Source organism: Marmota marmota, unplaced genomic scaffold (genome assembly GCF_001458135.2).
Source record: "Marmota marmota marmota unplaced genomic scaffold, marMar, whole genome shotgun sequence".
NCBI classification, from domain to species: Eukaryota; Metazoa; Chordata; class Mammalia; order Rodentia; family Sciuridae; genus Marmota; species Marmota marmota.
In genome coordinates this window covers 33,908,993-33,920,081 of record NW_026000240.1, presented here as the reverse complement: position 1 = coordinate 33,920,081, position 11,089 = coordinate 33,908,993, and the positions used below count along the sequence as shown (strand labels likewise).

The 11,089-nt window shown below is 35.3% G+C and overlaps 1 protein-coding gene across 10 annotated transcripts in view; it reads left to right on the top strand.

Moving 5' to 3' along the window:
* Positions 1-11,089, top strand: part of Dock3 (dedicator of cytokinesis 3) — a 552,674-nt gene that overhangs the window by 385,238 nt on the left and 156,347 nt on the right. For all 10 annotated transcript variants that reach the window (XM_048794632.1, XM_048794629.1, XM_048794628.1 and 7 more), the window contains 2 exons: positions 254-314; positions 1,656-1,803. In XM_048794632.1, coding sequence (XP_048650589.1) covers positions 254-314; positions 1,656-1,803 — 209 coding nt within the window. The remainder of the gene's footprint in view (positions 1-253; positions 315-1,655; positions 1,804-11,089) is intronic.

The following is an 11,089-nucleotide window of genomic DNA, read 5'->3' as shown; positions in this document are numbered from 1 at the left end:
TTTTTGGGGGGGGGGGGGGACAGTCAAAATGAAAGCTGGAAAATATTATAAATAAAATAAACAACCAAAGCATATAGAATATCCAAACTTTCATAGCACTCTTATAAACACTAAAGTATTGTATATTGTAATCTCCCTCCCCCTACCTATAACATATACTAAAAGCAAAGCACTATGAGGTTTAAAATGAAACTTTATTATTTTCTGAATATTACTTGCCTGAATTTCTTTCTTTTTTCTTTCCTTTTCTTAGGATCTGAGCAGCAAAGACATGAAGAGAGACTTACATATTGTTGCCCATGTGATCCGAATAGGTACTGTCCACTTTACCCATTCACATGAGTAAGACTGGCCCTACTTGGAATATGTATATATTCACTAAGCCTAAGTTTTGTCTTCTTCCCAGCTCTTTCCTTTTATTTCAGGTCTCAGGATTAGAATTTGCTTTTTGTTACTGTTGTTATTGTTTGAGTTGTAAGAGGTCAGCTGCTGCAGTAGCTAGGTTTGATATAAATGAATGCATTTTTTCCCACTTGAAACCTTTTCCCTATTTGCTTTTAGATCCAAATTTTTTAATTTTATTTTTTACTGGTGCATTATAATTACATGTAATGGTGGGATTCTTCGCAAACTTTTTATTTTAAGTAGTCTGGTTTGAGACAGTCTCTCAATCACAATATCCTCTCCCTATACCTACCTTCCCCCTCAAAAATCTTACAGAAGTTGCCAGGAGTGCCAGCTTAACAGATGGTACATTCCCTTTGCTGTAGTTTGTATCCAAAATTATCTATCTATACCATATTCCACAAAATTAGAGTTATTGTCATCACTCCAAAAGAAGGATAGAATTTCATTTCCACTCCAACTGAAATGAAAAAAACTGATTTTCCTTGCTGTTTTATTGTGGGTTTGTCTAAACTTATTTCAAGTTTATGGCATAACTTTTGCAGCTCTAACTAACAAAGTTTCCTTTGTAGTTTGGGTTATAGCATATCATTTTGTACATTTTGTCAAAGGATGTTTTTAGTCCTTTGCCCCCACCAAAAAAAAAAAAAACACCACTATTTTTGTGTAATTACTAAAGCATTTGTTGAGGTACTAGAATTTATAAGTCCTTTTGCCACTGTTGGCACAGTGTTGATAAATAGGAAAAGTAAGCATCCATCTACTTCATAAGAATGTTTCTATTTCCATAGTGGTTCTGGAGCACCTTTGGCAACAAAATTGGGTGGGGGGGAAGAGGAACACGGTCTCCTCCTTATCTGTGCTCACATAGTTTTTAATCAGCAGCAAAAATTATTGAACTTTCTATCCTTAATTTGCCTGTCAAGTTTAAATGTATTAGCTCATTGATTTTTCTAAGAAATTCCTAAGGTCACTCATTTATTCTCATGTGATTAATAAATGGACTGTTGTGTTGATTTCAAGATAGGTGATAAGGATGATTGACAGAGTGTGGTGCAGGAAAGGAGCCTTGGCCTATTTGGGTTTTTTCAACATAAATATCCTTGAATGATTCCCTGCAACCCTTTAGTATTTCAACTTGAAGGATCTCTTAGGTCCCCGTAGCTCTGGCATCCTTGAATGACAATCAGGAGATGATGGAGAGGGGCATGGAGTTCTCAGTGTGACTAGTGCTTTCTGCTCTGCCCAAGGCCGGATGCTCCTGAATGACTCCAAGAAGGGCCCTGCGCATCTGCACTACAGGCGACCATATGGCTGTGCAGTCCTAAGCATCTTGGATGTCCTCCAGTCACTCACAGAATTAAAGGAAGAAAAGGATTTTGTTCTTAAAGTTTACACGTAAGTAATCAATACCAGGAATGTTAATGATTTGCAGCAAAGGACTTCTCAACACTGCCCTAAGAGCAGCTGTTTTCAAGCCTTGTAAATGCAGAATCACCAGGATTTAGGGTAGGGAGGTTTTTTAAATGCAAAGATTTTAATCTACATTTTGGGGTGGGGCCCAGCCATCTTTTTAAATAAGCATCTCAGGTGATTCTGAAACAGCTGAATTTGGAAACTTCTACCTAGAGTGGAATTCTGATTGTACACGTTTCCTGTTCTCTCTACATATTCACTTTCTCTCCAGAATGAATGAACCTTATTATATGTGTGTGTGTGTGTGTGTGTGTATATATATATATATATATATATTTTTTTTTTTTTTTTTCCAGAAGAACTAACAATATAACTTTTCAAATGTCTTGGATATAAAAGAGTCTTCTGCCCTTCAGTTTGTAACTGATCTGGTCAGTGATTCAGATGGCTTTTAAGAATGATCATGGGCCAGTTTGCCCTGTCTTTGAAAAAGAGTCAGTTTTTCTGAGGAGTAGAGATCTTGCTCATTATTTCTGCCACCACACATATCTAAGTCAGATCCAACCAGGCATAGAATTAGTTCTGCCTTATAGAAGCAGTCTGTCTCCTCATGAGTTTTTCACCACCTCACCCCGATCCTACTACCCCCAGGAACTCTCACATGCTAGACAGGCACTCTACCACTGAGCTATGTCTCCAGCCCCTTCCTGATCATTCTTGGTTAGCAATAGAAAAAGGAAAGTAAAGAGGAGAAACAGATTCCAGGCATGTAGTCTGCCTTTTGTATTTTTTATTTTATTTTAGAGAGAGAATTTTTTAATATTTATTTTTTAGTTTTCGGCGGACACAACATCTTTGTATGTGGTGCTGAGGATCAAACCCGGGCCCCACGCATGCCAGGCGAGCGCACTACCGCTTGAGCCACATCCCCAGCCCAGTCTGCCTTTTTTAAAAAATAGAGATTTAGATACAAATAAGAGTAGTTAAAAAAAAGATCAGTAGTGAGTTTAATGAGTTTTTTAAACAAATATGTTTCTGAGAATTTTTTAAAAGTTTTGTCTTCTTTTTTAGTTTTAGCCTAATATCACTTTTCCATATTAAGACAAATATTGCCAATCACCATGTAAATATATCTTTACCATAATATTGTAGATTTTTCTTCATTGTCTGTTGTTCTGCCCAACTCCAACCTAAAATGATAATTACACTTAAACTGGAACTTTGTATAATCAATCACATTTGATTAATTTCAAAATAAAAGCCAAAAATATCCTCATTACCTATTTTTCCTTCAGCTAAGTTCTGTTCGAAGCTGTATACTTTGTGGGGTGAGGATCTTATTTTGAAATAGCAACATACAAAGAAAAATTTAGCCATTTTTGTCCTGCTTCCATTCGTCAGTCACAGACCTTCTCCATATCCTGAGTTTCTTTATTGGCAGGAGGCAGACCTGCTTCATCATATGCCTTCCTCCCTTTGAAAAGACTAAACAGAAATCTGAAATCATTATTATCATCTCACCCCACTGTATTCCATCTAAGGAAAAGGAGATCTATGGAGAGCACCCCAAACTTGTTTTAATTTTTTTTTTTTTTTAGTTCTGAAGATCAAACAGAAGATCAAAACATCAAGCACTTGCCTATGCATACCAGGCAAAGTGTTCTACCACTGACCTCCATTCCCAGCCCTAATTTTTAATTTTGAGACAGTCTTGCTAAGATAAACTGCAATTCCCCCTGCCTTGGCTTATCCAGTAGCTGGGCTAAGAATTGTATCTTTTTGAAATATATCAGCTGTTCCTTGCTTCAGTGCAAATTCTCATTACAGATGGGGGCTTACACAGCAACCCTTCTGAAGTCATACTGTCAGGCTTAATTTGCCTAATTGCTTCTAAACAGGTTTCAGTACCAGTGTCTCACTTTGTAAGAAGTGGGATTCATGGATAGCATTTTCTTAGTCCCTCATTCTAAAAGCCAAAGAAAGATATGTCTGTAGAAATAATAGCCTTTAAATTTTTTTCTTTTGAAGAACTATAGAATTGAAATGTAGGATAATTTTTCCACTTGAAAATGTTAACAGATTTTCAAACATACTCCCAAATATATGTTTGTGAAATTGACTTTGTTTACAGTGTGGAATTCTTTTTGGATTAGTAATTTAAATCCATATCAGCACAGTTGAATCCAGCCCTCAGGAGTAGTACTTTCCAATAAATTCCAGGAGATACATTTGTTGACTACATTGAATTTGAAGCTTAAAGGGTTTACTAATTGCTATTGATAATGCTTTAGCCTTTCTTTGACAGGATTTTGCAAGGATAAAAAGCTCTTGTACAGTATCTCAGTTGTCATGTTCTATTTTTTTTTCCTTGATCAGAGTCAACCTCAACAAGAGAAGATTCTATCACTACCAAAGCTACTACTCTGCTTTGTAGTGTTGTTAAATATCATATGTGTAGTTGAAAACATCCTTTTAAGAAAATTAAGAAACCGAGGCATGAAAATGAGGTTGCATCCAAATAAGTTAATAAACTTCAAATTTATAATAACCACTATGTGCATTTCTGTCTGATATAGATATCATGATTTTTTTCTTCTTTATTTTATTTTTTAAAATTTATTTATTTATTCTAATTTGTTGTACATGACAGCAGAATGCATTTCAATTAATAGTACACATATAGAGCACAATTTTTCATTTCTCTGGTTGTACACAAAGTAGAGTCACATGTACTTAGGGTAATGATGTCCATCTCATTCCACCACCTTTCCTAGAGAAGATTCTATCACTTCATGCCCCCTGCCTTCCCCTCCCTCCCCTTTTCCTTCTACAAAGTTCCTCTATTACTTCCATGCTCCCACACCACCCCCATTATGGATCAGCATCCACTTATCAGAGAAAACATTCGAAATTTGATATTTTGGAATTGGCTTACTTCACTAAGCATGATATTCTCCTACTCCATCCATTTACCTGCACATGTCATGATTTTATTCTCTTTTAATGCAAGTAATATTCCATTGTGCATATATATCACAGTTTCTTTATCCATTCATCTGTTGAAGGACATCTAGGTTGGTTCCACAATTCAGCTATCATGAGTTGTGCAGCAATAAACATTGATGTGGCTATGTCACTGTAGTGTGCTGTTCTTAAGTATATGTTCTTTGGGTATAATCCGTAGAGGGGATAGCTGGGTCAAATGGTGGTTCCATCCCAGGATTTCCAAGGAATCTCCATACTGTTTTCCATTTTGGCTGCACCAATTTGTAGTCCCACCAGCAATGTATGAGTGTGCCTTTCTCCCCACATCCTCACCAACACTTACTGTTGTTTGGGTTTTTAATAGCTGCCATTCTGACTGGAGTGAGATGAAATCTTAGAATAGTTTTGATTTGCATTTCTGTAATTGCTAGAGATGTTGAACACTTTTTCATATATTTGTTAATTGATTGTGTATCATCTTCTGAGAAGTATCTGTTCAGTTTCTTAGCCCATTTATTGATTGGGTTATTTGTTTGTGTGTTTTTTTTTTTTTTGGTGTTTAGTTTTTTGAATTCTTCATATATTCTGAGATTAGTGCTTTATCTGATGTGTGAGTGGTAAAAATTTGCTCCCATTCTGTAGGCTCTCTCTTCACCTCACTGTTTCTTTCACTGAGAAGAAGCTTTCCAGTTTGAATCCATCCATTTATCAATTCTTGATTTAATTTCTTGCACTATAGGAGTCTTATTAAGGAAGTCAGGGCCTAATCCAACATGATGAAGATTTTGGCCTACTTTTTCTTCTATTAGATGCAGGGTTTCTGGTCTAATTTGGGTCCTTGATCCACTTTGATTTGAGATTTGTGCTTAATTTAATTTTGTTGCATATGGATTTCCAGTTTTCCCAGCACCATTTGTTGAAGAGGCTATCTTTCTCCAATGCATGTTTTTGGCGTCTTTGTCTAGTATGAGATAACTGTATTTATGTGGGTTAGTCTCTGTGTCTTCTATTCTGTACCATTGGTCTACCAGTCTATTGTGGTGCCAGTACCATGCTGGTTTTGTTACTATTGCTATGTAGTAATAGTTTAAGGTCTGGTATAGTGATGCCACCTGCTTCACTCTTCCTGCTAAGGATTGCTTTAGCTATTCTGGGTCTCCTTTTTTTTACAGATGAATTTCATGATTGCTTTTCTCTTTCTATGAGGAAGGTCATTGGGATTGTGATTGGAATTGCATTAAATCTGTACAGAGCTTTTGGTAGTATGGTCATTTTGACAATATTAGTTCTGCCTATCCAAGAACAAGGGAGATCTTTCCATCTTCCAAGGTCTTCTTTAATTTCTTCTTTAGCATTCTTTAGTTTTCACTGTAGAGGTCTTTCACCTCTTTTGTTAAGTTGATTCTCAAGTATTTTTTTTTTTGAGGCTCTTGTGAATGGGGTAGTTTCCCTAGTTTCTCTTTCAGAGAATTTGTCACTGAAACGCCTTTTATTTATTGGTGTTGAGTTTATATCCTGCTACATTGCTGAATTCATTTACTAGTTCGAAAAGTTTTCTGGTGGAGTTTTTTGGATTTTCTCAATATAGAATCTTGTCATTGGCAAATAGTGATAGTATGAGTTCTTCTTTTCCTATCCATATCCCTTTAATTTCTTTCATCTGTTTAATTGCTCTGGCTATAGTTTTAAGAATTATGTTAAATAGAAGTGAAGAAAGGGGACATCCCTGTCTTGTTCCACTTTTCAGAGGGAATGCTTTCAGTTTTTTTTTCCATCTAGAACGAGGTTGGCCTTGGGCTTAGCATTTACAATGTTGAGATATGTTCCTACTATCCCTAGTTTTTCTAGGGTTTTTAACATGAAGGGGTACTGTATTTTGTCAAATGCTTTTTCTGCATCCGTTGAGATGACATATGATTCTTATCTTTTAAGTCTGTTGATGTGATGAATTACATTTATTGATTTCTGTATGTTGAACCAACCTTGCATCCCTGGGATGAACACTACTTTATTCTGGTGCTCTATCTTTTTAATATGCTTTTGTATTTGATTTGGTCTGGGGACCTGCACAAGCATAGTGGCCAGGATTCCTACATAGGATCAGCAGTCTGGAGTCCTCTAATAACTCACAGAGAAACAGTATTCCCACTACTTGATTCTGAGGTCAGAGTGACACAGAATGCAGCCTCCCTCTAGCCCGCCATCTTGGAACTCCTCATATAATTCTTGTTGGCTAGAGGACAAAGGGTCATGAGCAGGAGCAGGATATATTGTCCCTGGAGCTTTGGACAGAAGAGAAGAGTGCCAGGAGCTAAAGTGAACATTGGAGGGAGTAGATATCTATAAATGCATGTGACAACATACAGAATGGTTCTGAATATGTGATAAACACTGTTCAATTTCACAATGAAAAAAGTCCAAGTATACATTTTAGACCAATTTTAATGAAATAATAAATAAACAAATGCTTAAAACATTAAATTTATAATTTTGGTTATGATATATTTTATCATGTTATATAAAATATGTATTATTGTTAAACCACGATCCAAAGAAAAGACCACCGACTCCAATTTTAAATCAAATTAAAGCAAGCTTGTAATTCAGACTATCCAGGACTGTCCCTTTCCCAAAATCCGTGGGATAGAAGACAGTACTCCAACTCTCTAGGAGCAAAGCTTCATAGCACAGAAAGTTGCAAAAGGGGGTGTCTTGAGGACTTAAGGCAGGTAATAGATTAATGGTCTAAATGGTTCAGCACTTAGGGAGTAAATTTAGATCCCAACATTAGAATTTATGAGGCGCCATTAGGGTTTCAGATAGGGTTGTTATCTGGTAAGGGAAAGCCAGGCGTGGGTGAGTTCAAGGCATGGACAGGCATTCCAAGTAAGTTTAAAGCATCAAAATATGGCCAGGCCAAATAGAAATCCTAATATTTTACAGAAAATAGAAATAAATCTTTTATAACTTTTGACAACTGGGTTTGTCATTATAGATTATGTAAACAATCACATACTGTGTAAAATTGAGAATTATTTATTCCCCACACTCGCATTTTATGAAAATAATATTCAAATTCATCACATGCAGTCATTCCATTATGTCTGCCTTGTTATTACTAAAGCCACTTTCTGAGTCAACTGGCATTGTTTTCCAAGGCACATTATTTTCAATTTCATAAGGCCAGTTTTGATGCATTACTCTTTGAATTCTTGATGATGCTTTCCCATCAGAAATTCATTTTGAGGTACAACTATTTAGTTGCTTAATAGTTGTTATTTTCATTTGTTACAATAAATCCATGTATGTGAACTCACTTTTCTGCTTTTATGGTGATTCTTAAAATAACCTTCAGTACTTCTATTTGGTATTCATATCCCAGGCATGATTACTAATTCTGCATAACTTTGCTCTTTTTAAAAAATTTTAAGCCAGTTCTGTTGGGTAACATTATAAGCATTAATCGAGGTTATTTCAGACTAATGTAACTTACCCAAATAGTATCGTAATGTTTACAATGAAAGGACTCAGTGAATGCCTGCTATAGTTTGGATCTGGATGTTCCCCAAAGGCTCACATATTAAAGACTTTATCCTCAGATTGATTCTGTTGGGCCAACTTTAGTAGAGGTGGGGCCTATTGGTCATGCCTCAATGACCAATAGGCCCCACTTCTTAAAGCTGGGACCCTGACTTTTCTTCTTTCTTTTTTTTCACTTCCTGGACATGAAACAAGTGATTCTGCTCCATTGTGGACTGAGCTCTATAGTGTACTGCCTCACTCAAAGCAACAAGGCTGTAATTGGCTGAAACCTCTAAAACTGTGAACCAAAATAATCCTTTTTCTTTTTATGAGATTTTTTTATAGTAATACACAGCTAAGATGTGTCCCATAACGTGAAAGAGTTTAGTAACGGAAATATCCGGTGGCAGCCTCTTCTCTGAGTGATGACTGAGCAGAAACTCTCCTAATATGTAGTGTAGACACTAGGCCTACAAGCATTTTCTCAGAACACTGTTTTTGAGTTCTGTGATTCATAATTAACATATCCATGAAACTACTTTAAATTGAAGGTCCTTATTTAGAAACCATTTTTAGATGGAAGCTTCTTCTTAAATGTGTAAAGATCCATTGGGCCACTCTCTTTTTTCCTTCAAGCCTTATTAAAGAGTAATTGACAAATGTGATAATTTGATGTACATATGCATTACCAAACTATTACCACACACAAGCTAATTAACATATTCATCACCTCACATAATTACCCTTTTTGTGTGTGTGGAGAGAATGCTTAAGATCTACTATCTCAGCAGATTTCAAGATGCAATTCAGTATTGTTAAACATAGCCATCATGTTATATGTTATATCCCCAGAAATTATTTATCTTTTAAAAAATATATGTTTATTTTTTAGTTTTAGGTGGACATAATATCTTTATTTTATATTTATGTGGTGCTGAGGATTGAACCCAGTGCCCATACTAGGCAAGCACTCACCACTGAGTCACAACCCCAGCCCCAAGTTATTTATCTTTTAACTGAAAGTTTGTATCTGTTGATCAACATGTTCCCATTTGCTCCTTTTTTCCACACTCCCTGTCCTGGCAACAACCATTCTACTTGCTTCTATGAATTTGACATTTTTTTTGACTTCACAAAGAAGTGACATCATCCAACATTTGTCTTTTAAATCTGGCTTATTTTATTAATGTCCCCCGGATTCATCCATGTTGTCACAAATGGCAGAATTTTCTAGTTTATTATGACTGGATAATATAATATTTTGTGTGTGTGCATTTGTGTGTTTGTGTAGGTAAAATTTTGTTTGTCCATTCATCTATCAATGGACAGTTAGGACGTTTCTATGTCTTGGTTAGTATGAATAATGTTGCAGTGAACATAAGAATACAGATCTCTTCAAGATATTAATATCAGTTTATTTGGATATAAATTCCAAAGTATGCTTGCTGGATCATACAGTAACTCTATTTTTTAATGTTTGAGGAACCTCTGAAATGTTTTCCATAGTAGCCATACCAATTAATATTCCCAACAGTTCAAAGGTTCCCTTTTCTCCACATTCTTACCAACACTTGTTATTTCTTGTCTTTTGATTATAGACCTCTTAACAGGTATGAAGTGATTCCTCATTGTGGTTTTGATTTGCATTTCCATAATGATTAGTGATGTGAGCACCTTTTCATACACCTGTTGGCTATTTGGGTATTTTCTTTGGAAATATATCCATTAGGATTCTTTACTCCCTAATTTTAATAATGATGATAATTTTGCTGTTGAGTTATATGAGTTCCTATATATTTGGATATTAACTGCTTATTAAATATATGGTTTGCAGATATTTTCTCACAATCCATAGGTTGACTTTTTATTATGTTGATTATTTCTTTTGCGGTGTAGATGATTTTCAGTTTGATAAAATTTATTTTTGCTTTTATTGTCTGTGCATTTGAGTTTGTTCCAAAAACTAATTGCCAAGACTAATGTCAAAAAGCTTTACCCCTGTTTTCACCTAGGTTTCAAGTCGTACATTTAATTATTTTCAAAAATATATTTTTTTAGTTGTAGGTGGACACAATACCTTTATTTTGTTTATTTACATGTGGTACTGAAGATTGAACCGAGGGCCTCACACATGCTAGGTGAGCACTGTACCACTGATCCAAAACCCCAGCCCACATTTAATTCTTTAATTCATTTTAAGTTAGTTTTTGTGTATGGTATCAGATAAGAATTCACATGTGAATATCTCATTTTCCCATAGTCAATTATTAAAAAGATTATCCTTTTCCTATTGTATGTTTCCAGTCAAATATTAGCTGACTGAAAATGTCTGGACTTATTTTTCTGTCCCATTGGTCTATGTTTCTATTTTTATGCTAGTACCATACAGCTGGGATTATTATTTAATTTTACAGTATAATGAAATCAAGAACTGTGATGTTTCCAGATTTATTGTTCCTTTTTAAGATTGACTTGATTATTCAGAGTCTTTTGTGGTTCCATATGAATTTTACAATTGTTTTTTCTATTTCTGTGAAAAATGCCATTGGAATTTATTTTAATTGCTTTTATTTTGTAAATACATGACAGCAAAATGCATCACAATTTCTAATACACATATAGAACACAATTTTTCATATCTCTGTTTTGTATATAATGTATGTTCACACCAATTCATGTCTTCATACATGTACTTTGGATAATGGTGTCCATCACATTCCACCATCATTGCTAACCTCTGCCCCCTCCCTTTCCCACCCAC